Genomic DNA, 22,500 nt, shown 5'->3' with positions numbered 1-22,500 from the left:
GAGCGACTAAAGTGGCCGCACGCTCCCTGGGTCAGGTGATGTCCACCATTCACCTGTGGCTGAACCTGTCCGATGTGCAGGATGTCGGGCGGACCCGTCTGCTCCACACCTCCATATCCCAGGTCGGCCTCTTCGGCGGTGCGGTTGAGGGCCTTGCCCGACAGCTCTCAACCGCCCGTGAGCAGACTAAGGCATATTCTGCCCTGACGGCCCGCTTTAAAAAAGTCCCTCCCACCCCGCCCGTTCACCTGGGCTGGCTCTCGCTGAGGACACCACAGCCCTCTCCAGCCCTGCCCCCCGCTATAGGGCGGGCTAAGCGGCGCTTCTGAGAAGGGATTGCTCAGAAATGGGACTCAGTTCTTTCCAGGAGCTGGTAGCAGGGCCACTCCTTTCCCCAGTGTAGGGGTGGGGGAGAATCCTTATTCTCAGAAGGAACTGACTCTCCCGTCTCTGAGCACACAGAGTTCTCGGATGACAGTGTGCGCCGCCCCCGGGCCGTGCCACTCTCGTCCCCCTCTGTCTCAGAGTCGGATGACAGCATGTGCCGTCCCCGGACTGCACCGCTCTCATCCTCCTCTGTCGCCAGACCCCTGGCAGAGCAGGCCCCCGTGGAACGCTGGTCCTTCCCTGGCTTCCTCTGTCAGGGTGCGTTTTTGACCGTGCCCCCACACCGGGCCGCTATGCCGTCCACGTCCGGGCCGGTCATTCAGCTTCGCTAAACCACAGAGGGGACGTCTGTGGTTCACATGACTCTTCTGGCACAGTTCTTGGGAGCCTGGTTAGAGCTTCCAATCCGTCCCGCTGGGTCGCGCGAACCATCAGGCTCAGCTATGCGATTCAGTTCGCACAGTCTCCTCCCCGCTTCAGGGGAGTCCGCTCCACTATGGTCGGTGGCTATGCCGCTATCATGAGAGCCGAGGTTGCTACCCTACTGGCGAAGGGTACGATCGAGACTGTCCCTCCAGCCGAAATGAGGTCCGGGTTTTACAGCCCCTACCTCATTGTCCTGGAGACATACGGTGGTTACGGCCAATCCTGGACCTGCGCATCTGAACCGCCCCCTTCACAGGCTGCCGTTCAAGATGCTCCTGGCCAAACGCATTTCCGAATGTGTGCGGCCACAGGATTGGTTTGCAGCGATCGACCTAAAGGATGCCACTTTTATGTGTCCCTTCTCCTTTGACTCAGACCGTTCCTGCGGTTTGCTGTCATGGGGTGTACATATCAGTATACCGTTCTCACATTCGGGCTAGCCCTGTCTCCTCGCGCATTCACAAAGGTTGTCGAGGCAGCCCTTGTTCCTCCATGGGAACACGGGGTTCGGATCCTGAACTATCTCGCCGACTGGCTAACCTAGCTCACTCTCGAGACCAGGTTTGCGAACAAAGGGAGCTAGTGCTCCGGCACCTAGCTCGTCTGGGCCTTTGGGTCAACTGGGAAAAGAGCAAACTTTGCTCTGTGCAGAGGATCTCTTTTCTCGGTATCGACTTGGTCGCCTTCTCCATTCAGCCACTGCTGACTTGCCTGAGACAATCAAGCGCAAGAGTGCGGTTCCACTGAAGTAATTCAGAGGCTCCTGGGGCATATGGCAGCCGCAACATCGCCGCTCGGATTGCTCATATGAGACCGCTTAAGCTTTGACTTTGCGACTAAAGCTGAAGGGAAAGGCTTCTCCAAGCATAGGTTCTCTCACGGGATGTGGACACCATTGCTTGGCTTACCAGCAGCAAGGTCGATCATGCCCCCTCGGTGTGACAGCCCACTCCACCGGAGTGTGGCTTCCTCTCGGGCTCTAGCGCATGGCGCCTCGCTACAGACATCTTCAGAGCTGCAGGCTGGGCGACACCCAACACATGCCACAGATTCTACAATCTCTGAGTGGAGCCAGTGTCCTCTCATGTAGTCGCTTCAACCAGCCAGTACTAGGACCCGCTTAGGTGTCTTTGCTTGCTCGCCATTCCACTCCAGGGACTGGATACGTGTGATATTTCCTTAGGTGAGCTTCCCCGCAAGCCCTGAGTTCCTCCAGCACTGCTGACGTCGACGCCAGTGTCTATTGCCTGCACTTTGGCTAGGTGCCTTCCGTGTGCATGGTCCCCCCTCTGGGCGACCCCCACATATGTATTTCCACTTTAAGCCTCTCTGAGCATGTGTCTTTCCCTTGGCAAGTCACTTTCTGGGGTTGAAATATTCCACCTGCGGCTGTCCCGCATACCCCCCCCCCCCCCCCCTCTGGGTTGGCATTAATTGCATATGTGACCCGTCACAGAAACCAGGGACACAAGTCGGCAGCACAATAGTACTTTCGAGCAAAATGAGAAAGAAGTTTTTTTTCAAAATTGGTGAATTTAAATTTTTTGCAGAATCTGTTAATTGAAATCACGAAGAAGCCTCTCCATGTTTGAGATAGCAATATTGGTATATTTAAAAGCTTACATTTTGAGGTTGAAATCGGCTTGTTTTCGGAGATTCTAGCATGCAGTAGGGGCGTGGCGTGTCATTGTCTGTGTGTATATCCATACTGAATAACCCGGCGCTTTTGCCCCCGCCCTCCAAGTGAACCGCATAGCTACTTATTATGCTGTGCTCTGGCCAGCTCTATCTGATATCAAAATTCAATGAAGATGGATGCCGCAAAGATTGTCGCAGACGGAATGAACCGTGGCAGTTATACCGAAAATGTTTTCGCCGCACTTCGTGGGCTCGGGAAATTGAACCGGAGGTATGGGTGCGGCGAGCGCGCCCTCAGTGCTTGAATACGGCGGCTCGGCACGCTGACAGCGGTGGCTGGCTGTTTCATATGTGACGTCCCGATTGCTTTGAATGGGGAACGTTTTGTGAACAGGGAACAGAGTTAATGGACTGGCAACAATCTCCATAGAACATGAACTGGCACAGAGAATCGAAATAGAGGATGCAGTTAAGACGTTTGCTGCGATGAAGGCCTGCCATGCGCGTTTCTCAAATGTAAGTTAAGCTTCATTTGCTCTTTAGTCGTTATTTAAGATGCTGAACCTGCTGATGATATAATGTGCTTGCGGTCATTTCATTTGTGTGTGTATACGCACATAAGAAAGTGGTGTAAAGAGATTTGCAACAGTAATTTGAGGAGGTGAAATGTGATTATTTGGAAAATTCCTGTCATGACTGCTTAAAGAAAATGCCAGCAGGCATTTGCCTCCTGCATAAACTTTAATATTGTTGACATTTTGGGAACACGAGCGTTGCGCACTATTTGCGTTATGTGTAGGCCTATGGCTTATTGGTCTTTGTGTGTTGTTGCTGGTTTTGCGTTATATGTATATGGCATATTGGTCTTTGTGTGTTGTTGCTGGTTTTGCGTTATATGTATATGGCATATTGGTCTTTGTGTGTTGTTGCTGGTTTTGCGTTATATGTATATGGCATATTGGTCTTTGTGTGTTGTTGCTGGTTTTGCGTTATATGTATATGGCATATTGGTCTTTGTATGTTGTTGCTGGTTTTGCGTTACATGTAGGCTATATGGCATATTGTTCTCTGTGTGTTGTTGCTGGTACGTTGCAAATAGAGGGGCAGCACAATTGTTTTTCGCATAGTGCCGCAGAAGTGCACTCATTCGAAGTGCAAAAAAAGCTGTAAAGCACAGGGGGGGAGCTTTACAGGGGGTTTGGCTTATCTAAATGAGATGTAAATGAGCCCTATTGTCACTCCCAGCAGCAGAGACAGGTGAGAACTGCACAATCTTTAGAGGTCGTTTTCTCATCTTTGAGCTTTTTTAAGTGCCTACCTTCAAATGGCCACAACTTCACCAAATATTATCAGATTTCCACATGTTACACATCGTTGGAAAGCTTGGAGATTACACTTTCAGAATCTACGAATAACTCAAAATGCCCCAGAACCGACTTGTGTCCCTAGTTTCCGTGACCGGTCACATATTTCTTCTGAGATATGGGATATGCTCCCCAATGTACCTTGGTATTCCGTGCCAGTTTCACGACAGGGATCTCAGACTTACGCAGGGCACTGGAAGACAGCTCTGAAGGTGGCGTGTTTAGACTGGAACCCCATTCGTCATCACGACGGAACTCGTAGTGACAACGAAAGCCGTCTTCCGTCTTCCTGCCACTTCCGCTGTACCTCAGGGATCGCCTGAGTTCAGTCTCGACTCCTCAGCGAAGAAACATATCTGCATGTTGCCAGCGTCCTCCTTTTATACCCACGAGGTGGGGCGGAGATGCACCATGCAAATTCTGCAGACCCATGGCATTTCTTTGCCATTGGCTTGTTTTGTAATACTCGAAGTCTATAGGCTTTCTAAGCGAAACCCCATTCGTTGTCACGACGGAACATCTCCGTTCCCTACTCAGGGAACGAGGGTTACATACGTAACCGAGAAGTTTTCAACATTGATAATCATAAATGTTTCATGAACATCAAATCATCATATTATACTGATTTCTGAAGGATCATGTGACACTGAAGACTGGAGTAATGATGCTGAAAATTCTGCTTTGATCACAGGAATAAATTACAGTTTAAAATATATTAAAATAGAAAACATAAATTATCATAATATTTAAAAATATTACAGTTTTTTTGTATTTTTAATAAAATAAATGCAGTCTTGGTGAGCAGAAAAACATAAAAAATCTTACCGACCGATCCAAAACTCTGAACGGCTGTGTGCATTTACAAGGACAAGCGTTTAGTTGAGATGACTATGTGTGAGATCTTAAGTTTACCTCTCCCGCACAAACTCTGCCATCTCTTTCTGCATCTGCTTCCCCTTCAGCTGTTTCTGCAGCAGCACCTCGAACCCGGAGACGCCGGCGCTGCCCTGGGGCTCCTTCCTGTCCGCCTGCAACACACAACACACACACGTTATACACACACCAAGCACACACCAAAAACACGTCAAACACACGTCAAACAAGCCAAACACAAACCAAACACACGTCAAACACAGGTCAGACACACACCAGACACACACCAAACACACACCAAACACACGTCAAACACACACCAAACACAGGTCAAACACACACCAGACACACACCAAACACACACCAAACACAAGTCAAACACACACCAAACATACGTCAAAAACACACCAAACACAGGTCAAAAACACACCAAACACACGTCAAACACACACCAAACACACACCAAACACACACCAGACATAAAATGTGTCATTTGCACTGTGAGTGTTTGTGTTTGTGAGGCTTTTTGAAACTATGCAACCAAATCTTTGTGGTTTTTCAGAGACATTCTTACCCAGAAGTAATCGCAGTAGCTCCACTCGTCTGGTTTGAGCAGCTGCTGTTCTGACATGTGCAGTGGAAGAGGGAACGTCACACAGTTAATCTACAGAGACGAGAGAAACAAATCATCAGGGACAGAACGAGGCGTCCCGAAACTCACAAAACTTATTCAGAAGCTCACTCTGCACAAAGCTTTAGGAGAACACGCTCTGAACTAACAAATTACAGTCAGAAATGCACAAGTCTCCGGTAAATGAAGACCATTAGCTTAAGTCCAGTATAATGAGCATCATTAACAGCTCATTTGGACAAATGAACACAATAAACAAACAATTCTAACTCATAAAGACAATCATCGATGCCCAAATGGAAATTACACCAGCATTAGTTCAGGCACATGAATTTGACAATTCTGTTTGTGTATTTCAGACAGTCTGTGTATTAGATGTTACACTGTTATACCAGTAGGTGGCGACAAACGAGTGAGTCATTGAATCATTCATTCAACTAATTCGTTAAACAACACTGATTCATTCAGGAACGACACGCTGCTCGGAGACATTCATAATTCTGCTGTGGACTCATTTATGGAAAGAAAGCATCGGATATTGCGACTGAAATGTAAGTTACTCAATATTAACTTGATTATTTACATGCTGTATATCACACTCACAATCATGGACTTGATTTTATCTGTTGTTGGTTGGAGGACATCTTTCAGAAGTGGAAAAACTTATTTTTACAGGCATATTTTTGTCATACCATAATTTATTTTGATAAAAGGGTAAAAGCTGCATGTGATGTCAACATGGTTGTAATTACATGCGCTAAAACAGCTTTAGTTTATACACGTTTAAGAGTTGAAGCTATTAACTGCTTGTAATTATAATGAAGTATCATGTGCGATCTGTGCCTGTACTGTTACTGTAAACAGACTCAATAACTGTTCAAGCGATAGTGTTTCAGAGAAACAGCTGCTTAGCAATTACACTGGAGCACAAACGGCTGTGAATAGATTTTAAACAAAGAAGTAGTATACAGAAACCCACTGACCATCTCATTCTTGCAGCTTATGAAGTTTTAGTCCAGTTTATTTATTTATATGAGGGATGGTTTACACAAAACCGTTCTCAACAAGAAATGTAAAACTTTTTATGCATTTTGGACGTTCATTTACAATGAAAACGCTGTCTTTTGAAAACGTTACCGCTATCGTCTCTGTGTAAATGTCAAAAACATGAATTTGTGAAAACGGTGATGTCATGTGCATGCGAGTCACGTGTTCAGTTTATACGTTCATAATGTTTCTTTACAAAGTGACATCGCCATCTACTGACCCGTCAGCAGAATACAGCGATTATAGTCGTTTTAATGGAGGAAAACTGAATTGTAACCATCCCCTATCATACATTCAATCCCTGCAGACAGAGAGGATAAACCCTGCTCTTCTTTATCAGCATTTTCCATCTGTGTTTTTTCCAAATCATAGCCATATTTCATCGATGCGAAACGGTTTTCTCTGAGTCTGACGCTGCAAACCGCTGGAGGAGTTTCTTATGCTGACGTGTGCATTGGTGGAGAATGAAAATTTCCCTTTGGTTTTCAGCAGTGTTGCTCATACCAACACCCCCATGTTGCCTAATGTTTTAATTCTGCTCAGCATTCACATTACGGAAAATGAGGAAATGCACAGAACTGGCCTCATATTGCAACCATTGTCTCACTTCTGGTTTATCTGATTTTTCTGGATAAACACAAGAAGTATGTGCAGTGACTGGTTGCACAACGATCTTAAGTTCCTCCGGTTCCTCACACTGATCCTCCTGTGAGAGAGAGAGTTGAAAGAGGAGAACACGTCTTCAGCGTGTGTTTGCATTGTTTCTCATGAAGATAATGCATGATGGGAACTACATGGATCTGCTCTCTATGTCAGCAAACATCCAAGTTATGTGAAAGGAAGTTCTCTCGATGGCAATGTGTGTGTTTAAAAGAAGATCTCAGATTTCTGAGAACCTGAAGACAACCCTAGGGCCGTACAGTAGTTCCTCTCACAGCTTTTGCTCTTCAGGACTTTTACTACAGAATGAGAAAACGAGTGGAAGAGAAAGACAGCTGTTGTCTGAGAGTGTAAACGGCACCGTCATCATAATCTTCCAGCAGTTTCTCTCAAAACAAGACTTTCACCGCTTCCGTTTTCTTCATTATAATAAGCCAATGCAACACAGTTCTTGAACATTTGACTTAATTTCATTGCATGCAGTCGATTAAATTATTTTTAAATTGAACTGGGCAACGATCAATCGTGATTATTCGCATCCAAAATAAAAGTTTCTGTTTACATATTATATGTGTGTGTACTGTGTATAATTATTGTGCATATATAAATACACACACATGCATCTAAATATTTTAGAAATATGTGCATGTACACACTGTATATATATTTATATATAATTTACAATATTTTATATATAAATAACAAATTTTTCTTAGATGTATACATATATATTGTGTGTGTCCGTGTGTGTCCGTGTTTATATTAAATTGCGGGGACCACATATCCTGAGATCACCTACATGCTGTGGAGCCTGCAGTCCCACGTGGGAAATGGTCTAATATATATTCTAAACTTTGAATTTTGAAAATGTAATGTGTGTGCGTGTGTGTGTGTGTGTGTGTGATGGGCAGGTTTAGGGGTAGTGTATGTGTGTATGTGTGTGTGTGTGTGTGTGTGTGATGGGCAGGTTTAGGGGTACTGTATGTGTATGTGTGTGTGTGTGTGTGTGTGTGTGTGTGTGTGTGTGAGTGTGTGTGTGTGTGTGTGTGTGTGTGTGTGTGTGTGTGTGTGTGTGTGTGTGTGTGTGTGTGTGTGTGTGATGGGCAGGTTTAGGGGTAGTGTATGTGTGTGTGTGTGTGTGTGTGTGATGGGCAGGTTTAGGGGTAGTGTGTGTGTGTGTGTGTGTGTGTGTGTGTGTGTGTGTGTGTGTGTGTGTGTGTGTGTGTGTGTGTGTGTGTGTGTGTGTGTGATGGGAAGGTTTAGAGGTAGTGTATGTGTGTGTGTGTGTGTGTGTGTGTGATGGGCAGGTTTAGGGGTAGTGTATGTGTGTATGTGTGTGTGTGTGTGTGTGTGTGATGGGCAGGTTTAGGGGTACTGTATGTGTATGTGTGTGTGTGTGTGTGTGTGTGTGTGTGTGAGTGTGTGTGTGTGTGTGTGTGTGTGTGTGTGTGTGTGTGTGTGTGTGTGTGTGTGTGATGGGAAGGTTTAGAGGTAGTGTATGTGTGTGTGTGTGTGTGTGTGATGGGCAGGTTTAGGGGTAGTGTGTGTGTGTGTGTGTGTGTGTGTGTGTGTGTGTGTGTGTGTGTGTGTGTGTGTGTGTGTGTGTGTGTGTGTGTGTGTGTGTGATGGGAAGGTTTAGAGGTAGTGTATGTGTGTGTGTGTGTGTGTGTGATGGGCAGGTTTAGGGGTAGTGTGTGTGTGTGTGTGTGTGTGTGTGTGTGTGTGTGTGTGTGTGTGTGTGTGTGTGTGTGTGTGTGTGTGTGTGTGTGTGTGTGTGTGTGTGTGTGTGTGTGTGTGTGTGTGTGATGGGAAGGTTTAGAGGTAGTGTATGTGTGTGTGTGTGTGTGTGTGATGGGCAGGTTTAGGGGTACTGTATGTGTATGTGTGTGTGTGTGTGTGTGTGTGTGTGTGTGAGTGTGTGTGTGTGTGTGTGTGTGTGTGTGTGTGTGTGTGTGTGTGTGTGTGTGTGTGTGTGTGTGTGTGATGGGAAGGTTTAGAGGTAGTGTATGTGTGTGTGTGTGTGTGTGTGATGGGCAGGTTTAGGGGTAGTGTGTGTGTGTGTGTGTGTGTGTGTGTGTGTGTGTGTGTGTGTGTGTGTGTGTGTGTGTGTGTGTGTGTGTGTGTGTGTGTGTGTGTGTGTGTGTGATGGGAAGGTTTAGAGGTAGTGTATGTGTGTGTGTGTGTGTGTGTGTGATGGGCAGGTTTAGGGGTAGTGTGTGTGTGTGTGTGTGTGTGTGTGTGTGTGTGTGTGTGTGTGTGTGTGTGTGTGTGTGTGTGTGTGTGTGTGTGTGTGTGTGTGTGTGTGTGTGATGGGCAGGTTTAGGGGTAGGATTAGTGTAAGGGGAGAGAATATACAAGTTTGTACAGTATAAAAACCATTATGCCTATGGAGAGTCCCCAAAAAGATAGCGAACCAGACGTGTGTGTGTGTGTGTGTGTGTGTGTGTGTCTGGTATGCTGGAAATCTTCTCTTCATCTTAAGCCTGTGTGAAAGCCTCTGACGGTTGACACGGGTCACTTCATTCCTCTTTTGTCTCCAGTGGAATGTGTTGGTGGAGTATAAAGAGCTGACAGTATCCCAGAAGGCACTGGGGTCGAGATGATTTGCCTTGCTGTTTGCTGACAGTAAATCACCTCAAAAATACAGTAGGTGTGTGTAGGTGCACCTCCGCATTCACAAAATAAAGATGATGTAAGGCCGGTTTTGTGTTTCGTTCGATGTTCTAAGTTTTCGTTTGTACCAGTTATTATATACTTTTAACTAAAACTCAACAACTGAAAACAAAATTTGGTGTAGAAATAATTTTCTGCAGTCTTAGACGAACATCTAACTAAATCTTTCAGAAATAAAAATGCTCCATTAATGATGTTTTTGTGCAAACATTATTATTAAAGAGCAGATAACTCTGAACAAACGTTCTATTGACGTTACTGAAGAACCTTGACAGGACGTTCTGAGAATCTTGCAGTGAATGGAAGTAATTTTCGCAATCTGAGTTTCGAAAACAGCATTAGATCACAGGATTATTTAGTCTTACAGCTGAAGTTGTTGAAAGTGTTGAAAACTCTTTGTGTGTGTGAAGATAAACGCACCGACACTGACTCACGTCAGGATAACACAAGTCTGTCCGGATTCTGCAACAATAAATCTCTCACGGTTTGTTCATTCAAGAACCGCATTTCAACACATTTCTGACTGTACTGAATCTTATGGACAAACTTGGTCATTCTGAGGAAGTCAATCACTAATAATTATCCTTGTAGTGTCACTAATTTCAGAATTATTCAAATCAAAAATTGCTTATTAAAGTAACAAGCCTTTTCCCGGTGAATAGGGAACGTTCTGTCAAGGTTCTCAAAGTTATGAACATTAATAGAGCGTTCGTTCAGAGTTATCTGGTCTTCAGCACAAAAACATTATTTATACTAAAATCATTTGAGTTGGACGTTCATCTAACTTTATTTTATTTTATATATTGCTGCTTGTTCCTTTTAAATCTTCTCTGAAGATTCTGAAACATTCTCATATTGTTTGCAAAATGGAATGTTCCCTTAACATTTGTAAGACAAAAAACGTTTTAAACATTTGAAAAATGGACATTTTAAACATCCAGAAATAAAATGTTATAACTTGAAGGAATAGTTCACTTAAAAGTGAAAATTCTGTCATCATTTACTCTCCCTCATGTTGTTTCAAACCGGTATGAGTTTGTTTCTTCTGCTGAACACAAAAGAAGTATTTTTGTTCCTACTATGGAAGTCAATGTTGTCCATCTGTCCAGTTACTGACATTCTTCAAAATATCTTCTTTTGTGTTCAGCAGAAGAAAGAAACTCATGCAGGTTTGAAACAACGAGGGAGAGTAAATGATGACAGAATTTTCATTCTGAAGTGAACTAATCCTTTAATGGGACATTCTTAGAACATACTTCTGTTAGCTGGGATTTTCCTTCTGTAAGTATAATGCAATATATTTGTTAGTCCATCCAGTTACAGATGTGACGCCTAAAATCAAGCGCTGGATCAGCTCAGAAAACACTCCTTCTGACATCATGATCTGCATATGTTACCATGGCAGCTGAGCATGTGGTGTTTCTGTTGTGCACAAACACATTGATTACAACAGAAACTACTCGAATAACTCGAACCGGACACTGGAAAGCCTCCTTCCTCTTGCCGGATGATGTTTCAGTATCGATCTGTGATGTGCTCTCAGTGTGTGTGTGTGTGTTTCTGTGTTTGTGTTGCACAATACAAACTATGATAATATCAGAATCAGTTCCTCTTGCAGCATCTCTTCTCTTCTCTGATGATGTGGGCGGGGCTATAACCTGTCACTCACATGAGATCAGCCAATAGCAAACCACAACCATCCAATCAGTTCCCCACGGACACAATCAAGCCCCGCCCACATTTGTTCTTGTTCCAGAAGCGTTTCACTCGATATATCGCACAATAAATAAAACATGAATCATGGCACCGTGGCTGTTTAGTTGTCAGCGTGAACACACACAACATCTGTTACTTACAGTTACTGTGGATTCACACTCCTGCTTCCTGACGGGGGACGTCGAGCCAGGACTCTGAGAGAAGAGAGAAAACTGAGCGTCAGATCTGTGTGTGTCAGACATGATGTGTGTGTGTGTGTGTGTGTGTGTCAGACATGATGTGTGTGTGTGAGTTGCTCTCATCATGAGGAGGAGGAGGAGGAGAGAGCAGAAAGAAAAGTCTTTGTTCTCTTCTCTTTCATAGATGATATCTGCTGGATCTTTAGGAGATGTGCAGGTGAACTGTGTCATTGCAACATGTTTTCCCCAAACACTTGCAAAGCCACACTATCATCATATGGTAAATGGACTGCATTTATATAGCGCTTTATCAGACCCAATGGCCACCAAAGCGCTTTACATATTGCCTCACATTCACCCATTCACGCACTCATTCACACACCAACGGCGGTGTCAGCCAAGCAATGCGCCACTCAGCTCGTCGGGAGCAGCTGGGGTTAGCTGTCTTGCTCATGGACACCTCGACACTTGGTCAGGTGGATCGAACCACCAACCTTTTGATTTGTAGACAACCTACATGAACCACTGAGCCACTGCCGCCCCATATGCAGATTACAGCAGATTCTGTCCACTTACACAGGACCAGAACAACTTGTAGTGAACAACCTCAGCAATAACAGACAAAAACGTCCAATCAAAACTGTGCAGGTGGAGCTGGGGAAGGTGGAGGGTGTTAGAGGTCTTGTGTGTCGAATCAGATTAGAGTTTGGCAGATTGCTTTATAATCCCTCCAAGCAAATATAGTATTAATCATATGTTGAATCATCACTAAATCAATATGCATTAATTAAAACTAGTTCTATCATGACAACTCTTGTAAGATTTTTAGCATGGTAATGGATATGATAATGTTAATGTATTTGGTCATGGTGGAATAGATCTGGTATGTTGCTGCTGCTGATTATTGCTGCTACACTTGATAATTGCTGCTGCTGATGATGATGATGATGATGATTATTGCTGCTACTCTTGATTATTGCTGCTGCTGATGATGATGATGATGATTATTGCTGCTACTCTTGATTATTGCTGCTGCTGATGATTATTGCTGCTACTCTTGATTATTGCTGCTACACTTGATTATTGCTGCTGCTGATGATTATTGCTGCTACTCTTGATTATTGCTGCTACACTTGATTATTGCTGCTGCTGATGATTATTGCTGCTACTCTTGATTATTGCTGCTACACTTGATTATTGCTGCTGCTGATGATTATTGCTGCTACTCTTGATTATTGCTGCTGCTGATGATAATTGCTGCTACTCTTGATTATTGCTGCTGCTGATGATTATTGCTGCTACTCTTGATTATTGCTGCTGCTGATGATAATTGCTGCTACTCTTGATTATTGCTGCTGCTGATGATTATTGCTGCTACTCTTGATTATTGCTGCTGCTGATGACTATTGCTGCTGATGATGATTATTGCTGCTGCTGATGATTATTGCTGTTACTCTTGATTATTGCTGCTGCTGATTATTGCTGCTGCATCTTATTGCTGCTACTCTTGATTATTGCTGCTGCTGCTGATGATTATTGCTGCTGCTGATTATTGCTGCTGCTGATTATTGCTGCTACTCTTGATTATTGCTGCTGCTGCTGATGATTATTGCTGCTGCTGATTATTGCTGCTACTCTTGATTATTGCTGCTGCTGATGATAATTGCTGCTACTCTTGATTATTGCTGCTGCTGATGATTATTGCTGCTACTCTTGATTATTGCTGCTACACTTGATTATTGCTACTGCTGATGACTATTGCTGCTGATGATGATTATTGCTGCTGCTGATGATTATTGCTGCTACTCTTGATTATTGCTGCTGCTGATTATTGCTGCTGCTGATTATTGCTGCTGCTGATTATTACTGCTGCTGATTATTGATGCTGCTGATGATGATTATTGCTGCTACTCTTGATTATTGCTGCTACTCTTGATTATTGCTGCTACTGATTATTGCTGCTACTGATTATTGCTGCTACTGATTATTGCTGCTGCTGCTGATTATTGCTGCTGCTGGTGCTGATTATTGCTGCTACTGATTATTGCTGCTACTGATTATTGCTGCTGCTGCTGATTATTGCTGCTGCTGATTATTGCTGCTACTGATTATTGCTGATGATGATTATTGCTGCTGCTGCTGATGATGATTATTGCTGCTGCTACTGATTATTGCTGCTGCTATTTTTTATTAGTGCTGCTGCTGATTATTATTGCTGCTGCTACTGATTATTGATTATTGCTGCTGCTGATTATTATTTCTGCTGCTACTGATTATTGATTATTGCTGCTGCTGCTGATTATTGCTGCTGCTACTGATATTGCTGCTACTGATTATTGATTATTGCTGCTGCTGATTATTGCTGCTGCTGCTGATTATTGCTGCTGCTGATTATTGATTATTGCTGCTACTGATTATTGATTATTGCTGCTGCTGCTGATTATTGCCGCTACTGATTATTGATCATTGCTTATGCTGCTGATTATTGATTATTGCTGCTACTGATTATTGATTATTGCTGCTGCTGCTGCTGATGCACTCTGTACATGCTACCTTTAGGAGATATCATTAGGAAAAATGGAATTAGCTTTCACTGTTATGCTGATGATAGTCAGCTCTATATTTCTTCCAAACCTAACGAAACTCACCAATTCACAAAATTATCGGAATGCATAGTTGATATCAAAAACTGGATGACTAGTAATTTCCTGCTACTAAATTCTGAAAAAATAGAGATTCTAATTATTGCTGCTACTGATTATTGCTGATGATGATTATTGCTGCTGCTGCTGATGATGATTATTGCTGCTGCTACTTATTATTGCTGCTGCTATTTTTTATTAGTGCTGCTGCTGATTATTATTGCTGCTGCTACTGATTATTGATTATTGCTGCTGCTGATTATTATTTCTGCTGCTACTGATTATTGATTATTGCTGCTGCTGCTGATTATTGCTGCTGCTACTGATATTGCTGCTACTGATTATTGATTATTGCTGCTGCTGATTATTGCTGCTGCTGCTGATTATTGCTGCTGCTGATTATTGATTATTGCTGCTACTGATTATTGATTATTGCTGCTGCTGCTGATTATTGCCGCTACTGATTATTGATCATTGCTTATGCTGCTGATTATTGATTATTGCTGCTACTGATTATTGATTATTGCTGCTTCTGCTGCTGATTATTGCTGCTGCTGATTATTGCTGCTGCTAATTATTGCTGCTGCTGATGATGATTATTGCTGGTACTCTGCATTATTGCTGCTACTGATTATTGCTGCTACTGATTATTGCTGCTGCTGGTGATTATTGCTGCTGCTGGTGCTGATTATTACCGCTGATTATTGCTGCTACTGATTATTGCTGCTACTGATTATTGCTGCTGCTGCTGATTATTGCTGCTGCTGGTGCTGATTATCGCTGCTGATTATTGCTGCTACTGATTATTGCTGATGATGATTATTGCTGCTACTGATTATTGATTATTGCTGCTGCTACTGATTATTGCTGCTGGTGCTGATTATCGCTGCTGATTATTCCTGCTGATTATTTTTGCTGCTACTGATTATTGCTGCTGCTACTGATTATTGCTGCTGCTACTGATTATTATTGCTGCTGCTGATTATTATTGCTGTTGCTACTAATTATTGATTATTGCTGCTGCTGATTATTATTGCTGTTGCTACTGATTATTGCTGCTACTGATTATTGATTATTGCTGCTGCTGCTGATTATTGCTGCTGCTACTGATTATTGCTGCTTTTGATTATTGATTATTGCTGCTGCTGCTGATTATGGCTGCTGCTACGGATTATTGCTGCTATTGATTATTGATTATTGCTGCTGCTGCTGATTATTGCTGCTGCTGATTATTGATTATTGCTGCTACTCATTATTGATTATTGCTGCTGCTGCTGATTATTGCTGCTACTGATTATTGATTATTACTGCTACTGATTATTGATTATTGCTGCTACTGATTATTGCTGCTACTGATTATTGATTATTGCTGCTGCTGATTATTGCTGCTGCTACTGAGCAAGTACAGTAAGTAGTTACTGCCAATACATATGCCAATACGCTGCTTTATGTAAGACTGTACAAATAGCATATGTCAATTACCCATAGCAGATCTGTACAGGTGGAGCTGGGGAAGGTGGAGGGTTTAAGATAAACTGCTATAGTGAACGGTAACCAGCCATTTAAATGTTGAGCAGGAAGCTCATCTTACTGATCTTAGTGCTGCATTTGACACCATTGACCACAACATTATCTTAAATAGACTAGAAATCTATGTTGGCATTAGTGGAATTGCATTAGCATGGTTTAAATCATATTTATCTGACCGCTATCAGTTTGTAGCAGTAAATGAAGAGATGTCTTATCGATCACAAGTTCAGTATGGCGTACCACAAGGCTCAGTACTAGGACCGCTACTGTTCACTCTGTACATGCTACCTTTAGGAGATATCATTAGGAAAAATGGAATTAGCTTTCACTGTTATGCTGATGATAGTCAGCTCTATATTTCTTCCAAACCTAACGAAACTCACCAATTCACAAAATTATCGGAATGCATAGTTGATATCAAAAACTGGATGACTAGTAATTTCCTGCTACTAAATTCTGAAAAAACAGAGATTCTAATTATTGGACAAAAAACTTCCACACGTAATAACCTAGAATACCGTCTAACACTTGATGGCTGCTCTGTTAAGTCTTCGTCGTCAGTTAGGAACCTTGATGTGCTCTTTGATACCAATCTTTCATTTGAAAGTCACGTGTCGAGTGTCTGTAAAACCGCATTTTTCCATCTTAAAAATATATCTAAATTACGTCATATGCTCTCATTGACAAATGCGGAACAACTAGTTCATGCGTTCTTGACATCAAGACTAGATTATTGTAATGCTCTACTGGGTGGTTGCCCTGCACGCTTAATAAACAAACTACAGCTAGTTCAAAACGCAGCCGCTAGAGTTCTTACCAGAACCAGGAAGTAAGACCATATTAGCCCGGTTCTGTCAACACTGCATTGGCTCCCTATTAAACATCGTATACATTTTAAAATATTGCTGATTACTTACAAAGCACTAAATGGTTTAGCTCCCCAGTACTTGAGCGAGCTCTTAACACATTATAGTCCTTCACGTCTATTGCGATCTCAAAACTCCGGCCAGTTGATAATACCTAGAATATCTAAATCGACTGCTGGCGGTAGATCCTTTTCCTATTTAGCACCAAAACTTTGGAACAATCTTCCTAACATTGTCTGGGAAGCAGACACAGTCTGTCAGTTCAAAGCTAGACTAAAAACACATCTCTTTGACCTAGCATTCACATAACACTCTATAGACTTCTATAATTCAATATTAGGCTGCTTAGATTAGGTCAGCCGGAACTGGGAACACTTCCCTTAAATCCTGATGTACTCGTTACATCATAAGAAGAATGGCATCTACGCTAATTTTAGTGTCTTTGTTTATCCCGAAGTTTTCCCGCAGCCTGCTGGATCCAGGCCGTTTCCAGATCTGACGAAGGACTTTCGCCTGGACCCGATGACAATGCAGTGCTGAAGTGCCGACTAGCCTCTCCCTATGGAGGATCCCTATAGCCAGGGGTGCACATAACTGGTACGCAGGTACGCATGCGCGACAAAAATCAGGAATGCGTAATGTCACTTGTGTTACTACGCGCCTTTGCGTACTTAAAGGGTAACTGTCGTTTTGTTTATCTACTGGAGGCAAACTTTCGTTTAAAAGCATAATTAAAATGGAAACGTCACTTTAAAATTTGACCGTATTTTTGTTTTCGGTCAAATTGCCTTTTGATTGGGAGAGCTAGGGGCACGTATATGATAGCATCAAAAATGGCTATTTTTAAAACACTAAGAAGGCTCGACACAACGTGCAATTTTGCTCGAAGTATCACCAGGGGCTCTACACATGAACTCGAGCATTGAGAACATTGTTTGTGGACACAGAGTTTACTAAAAAGAAAGATTTTGAACAACTCACTGTAGCTGTGTCCGTTGGCATTTTGTCAGTCACAAATAGTCGATCTCCGAGTCCGAATGCAAATGAACTGAGTCTGAATTTTAGTATTGCTTCTTATACGAGGATCCTTTTTCAAATACAAGGTCAATATTGTTTTTCACTTACGACAAAACAACAAATTATCCGTGAATTTATATGGAACTAAGCTTTAGGAGCTTTCCATCTTTACTCTCCTCCCTGTTAAGTTGCATTCGGAGATCGACTATTTTTGACTGACAAATCGCATACCGGTTGACACAGCTACAGTGAGTTGTTCAAAATTCTCCCCATGTAGTCTAAAGAACGCGATGAAAACTAAACAATCAAATTACACTTCAAATTAATTTTTTCCAAAGATGTTTTCTGAATTTTAGGTAGTTTTTTTCACGCTTATGTAAATTTAAGTGCTCATTTAAAAAAAAAAAAAAGTTTGGTCTTTAGTTAGTTATAAGCTATAAAAACAGGAATGTGACGTCATGATTGACAGCTGTGATTGACAGCTTCTACACTGATGAGGAGGACAGTGAGGAAGAATGCACTTATTAACACCGCGATACATGGGGTGAGTACCAAACACCATCTCCTGGTACTCACCCGAGTAACTCACTGAAAATGTTATGTGCACCCCTGTCTATACCACTCTACAGATAAAGCGTTGTGGGATTTTGAATGGTTTGTAAGGAATTACAAACCTGCGCACATATAATCAAACGCACATTACTATAGAATCAATTCTTAATGCGCATGTGAACGCCATCAGCGTCTATCACAGGTTCACGTTTAAAGTCTGTTTAGAGAGAACGGTGTCGTCTTAGCGGCCCCTAATTTAATAACAAATGATCATTTAGACGGAAGCGAATCAATCAAAACTAACTTTAGCTGGAAAAAACATTTTTCAAGAACCACTATAAAACCAAACCAATCTCTGTTACCTTAAATTATATGTTTATCTCTGTAAAGCTGCTTTGAAACAATCTACATTGTTAAAAGCGCTATATAAATGAGGATGACTTGACTTGACTGGCTCATTGGCTGCAGATGCGACATGAACCAATCAGCTTATACCGAGCAGTTAAAGCTGTAAATATCATCAGTTTACATTAAGGATCTTTCAGCCTGCGCCATCTAGAGGTTCATGACAGAACTAGGCATTTCAAAGAATATCAGCTTGAATCTCCACTGAATGTTGTTTTAATGCATGTGATATAGATGAAGATTAGTTGAGGTATTTAAATTTGTATTTGTAGTCCAGAGGAATATGCTGGATGAATAAATGAGCGACCTTACCTGTTGATCTGTGCTGCCCTTTCGCACGACTGCATGTGAGTGTTCGGTCTGATGCAACGGGCTGTCATTAGCATGGAATCCATTCACTGCAGGAAGAACACGTTAGTTTTATTCAGACAGCCTCACACAAGGTCATTTAACAAAGCAAAGACAAAGTACATCAGTTTTTAATAAAGTTACCGTACAAGAGTTTTTCAATTGAATACAGTTTGTTTCTCATAAATCAGCTTTCAGGCAACAGTCCCTTAAAATAATAATTCTCTCAAAAATGAACAAATATAAAGACATAATTATCGCCAAACCTGACGCAGCATATTTAAAAAAAAAATGTGTGGGTAGCATATTATATATAATTTTTTTAAATATTACTGACAAAACACGTTTTGAATCACTAGAAATAATCACCTCATAAGAGTCATTCGTTTATGATTCAGGCTACACTGTTTGTGTATGTTGATGAATCACTAAAAATAATCTTTTGTGTGGCTCATTTAAGGGAGTGTAGGATCTTTCTGAGTGATGGAGATTGTAATGAGACAAGCTTTATGCTGAGATGAACATGTCTACTGTTTCCTTCCTCGATCCATGTGCAATGACACTCATTCCTCTTGAGCTGGGGCATAATTTAATTTGCTTTATGGCGTGCTGTCCACAAGCTGGACACTATTATCCTGTCCATCTGTCACTGAGATGTGCTGGTAGACATTGTCAAATGCTGATAGCCGGAGCAAATCAAATCAAGAGTCCTAAACCCAGACCAGTTTGGCTCTCGGGACGAGGTCCTCCATTAGGGGATCAGTGGATGGATTGGGGAGGAAAACCTTTCGGACAAGTGTTGAACTACAGTGATCTGTAATGGGTCCAAAACTCTGAGACCGCATGAACAGTCTGCACTGCAAAAACTGAAATCTAAGAGAGTTAAAAAATCTTATTTCTAGATAATATATCTTGTTTTTTGCCATGAAAGATAAAAAGTCTTATAAAATACATTGCACTCTAGACTATAAATCTTTATTCAAGAAAATTGGTCTTCAGTCTTGGCAAGTGACTTTTAGCTCATTTTATCAGAAACAAGTGGCAGCTAAAAAGTGTTCAATGTTCAAATGTTCAATTAGATTGTTGTGCTTATTTTAGTAATAATACCACCCCTAAAATTCTAATTTCAAGAATCTTAGTTAAGAAAGGTCAATTATGGTTTTTCTTTTGTTAAACCGCAAAAAAATCCCTTCTTGAAACAAGCAAGATTCACTTAAATCTAAGTAAAATGTACTAAAATTATTCATTTATTGGGTTGTTTTAAGAATTTTCATTTATTTGCAGGTTATTGTGCATTTTTTTAAAATTAAATAAGCTGAATTTAAGGTTAAATATCAATCTTATTATATAATAGGTTAAATATAATTATTTTCAGTGTCCAGATTTAAGGTAAAATATTCTAGTTTTAATACAATTCTCACTAAACTGATTTATAATTCAATTCTTATAGAAAGTAAAAACTGCACAGTTGTAAGCACTTTTGTCTAGTTTTAAGATCAAATAGCATTCATTAGTGACTAAATATTTATGCTAATTGAAATAATGCTTTTTTTTTGCTTACCCCATTAGCAGATTTTTTTGCATGATTTTAGTGCACTTTACCTAGATTTAATTGCATATTGCTTGTCTCAAGAAGGGCATTTATTGCAGTGCGGAACTAACTTAAACCTGGAAATACTAAAAGTTTTAAGGTGAAAAAGGTCCAAAAGCAGCTAGAATGAAACTGTCCTGAGATCTTTGCACAGTTGACTTACGGGAGAGCCGTTTGATTGGCTGGTGATGAGGAGAGCATTCTCTGGCTAAAAACGCAACAGTTCATTAATAATGTTCTCAAAACATTAGCAGATTGTGGAGTGTATTTGCGTATCGGTTTGATACCTGCAGGAAGAGAGTTCTTGTGTTTGACAGGTGTTCTCGGGGTTCCAGGTGTTCTCGGGGTTCCAGGTGTGCTGGACGGCCTCTCCCATGTCGTCTCTGAAAAACAAGAGCAAATCAAACCCGTTATTTCTTGTTTATTGCTCAGAAAGTGTAACAGTGCTGATAACTTAATACACAATGCCCTATCGGACACTGTTCAATCCAAACTGGTCTCAGTAATGATCCACACAGATCAACACTAAACGCCTGTTTTGAGTATAAATTATGTCTTTCTTGTGTCATCTTTGGTTTTAGGGCATAATTTTATTTGCACTGAATCAAAACAAACATTTACTGTAGTCGTTACTGTAAATAAATTGTATATTGTTATTATTACACAGAACACCCTAGAAACCACATAGCAACACCTTAGCAACCACCCAGAACACCCTAGCAACTGAATAGCAACCATTCAGAACACCCTGACAAATACATAACAAAACTCTTGCAACCACCCGGAATACCCAACCGCATAGCAACATCCTAGCAACCAGCCAGAATACCCAACCGCATAGCAACATCCTAGCAACAAGCCAAAATACCAACTCGCATAGCAACATCCTAGCAACCAGCCAAAATACCCAACCGCATATCAACATCCTAGCAACCAGCCAAAATACCCAACCGCATAGCAACATCCTAGCAACCAGCCAAAATACCCAACCGCATAGCAACATCCTAGCAACCAGCCAAAATACCCAACCGCATAGCAACATCCTAGCAACAAGCCAAAATACCCAACCGCATTGCAACATCCTAGCAACCAGCCAAAACACCCAACCGCATAGCAACATCCTAGCAACCAGCCAAAATACCAACCTGCATAGCAACATCCTAGCAACCAGCCAGAATACCCAACCGCATAGCAACATCCTAGCAACCAGCCAGAATACCCAACCGCATAGCAACATCCCAGCACCCAGCCAGAATACCCAACCGCATAGCAACACCATAGCAATCACCCAGAATCGGAAAACGCATAGCAGCATCCTAGCAACCAGCCAGAACACCCTAGCAACCATATAAGAACATCCTAGCAACTACTTAAAATACCCTAGCTACAACATAGCAACACCCTAGCAACCACCGCTAATTACTTCCGCATAGCAACCCCATAGAAATCACCCAAACACACTAGCAATCACCCAGAATACCCAACCAAATAGCAACACCCCAGCAATCACCCACAATACCCAACCAAATAGCAACACCCCAGCAATCACCCAAAATACCCAACCAAATAGCAACACCCCAGCAATCACCCAAAATACCCAACCAAATAGCAACACCCCAGCAATCACCCAGAATACCCAACCTCATAGCAACACACTAGCAACCACACACAATACCCAACCGCATAGAAACATCCTAGGAACCACCCAGAATATTCAACTGCATAGCAACACCCCAGCAATCACCCAGAATACCCAAACGCATAGCAGCATCCTAGCAACCACCCTGAATACCCAACCGCATAGAAACATCCTATCAACCATCCAGAATACCCAATCGCATAGCAACACCCTACCAATCACCCAGAATACCCTAGCAACCATATAAGAACATCCTAGCAACCATCTAAAATACCCTAGTTACCACATAACAACACCCTGGCAACCACCCATAATT

At 42.0% G+C, this 22,500-nt stretch overlaps 1 protein-coding gene across 1 annotated transcript in view; it reads right to left on the bottom strand.

Annotated features, from left to right (window-relative positions):
- The window catches only part of gas7b (growth arrest-specific 7b), a 66,652-nt gene that overhangs the window by 22,026 nt on the left and 22,126 nt on the right, over positions 1–22,500 (bottom strand). The window contains exons 3-7 of the mRNA XM_077245772.1: positions 20,833–20,928; positions 18,919–19,004; positions 11,556–11,609; positions 5,263–5,352; positions 4,728–4,843 (exon numbers count right to left, since the gene is read on the bottom strand). Of these exons, the coding sequence (XP_077101887.1) occupies positions 4,728–4,843; positions 5,263–5,352; positions 11,556–11,609; positions 18,919–19,004; positions 20,833–20,928 (442 nt within the window). The remainder of the gene's footprint in view (positions 1–4,727; positions 4,844–5,262; positions 5,353–11,555; positions 11,610–18,918; positions 19,005–20,832; positions 20,929–22,500) is intronic.

Source organism: Siphateles boraxobius, unplaced genomic scaffold, assembly GCF_051911475.1.
Source record: "Siphateles boraxobius isolate OS27281-9 unplaced genomic scaffold, OSU_SipBor_1 103, whole genome shotgun sequence".
Classification (NCBI taxonomy): domain Eukaryota; kingdom Metazoa; phylum Chordata; class Actinopteri; order Cypriniformes; family Leuciscidae; genus Siphateles; species Siphateles boraxobius.
This window is presented reverse-complemented; position numbering and strand designations above follow the sequence as displayed.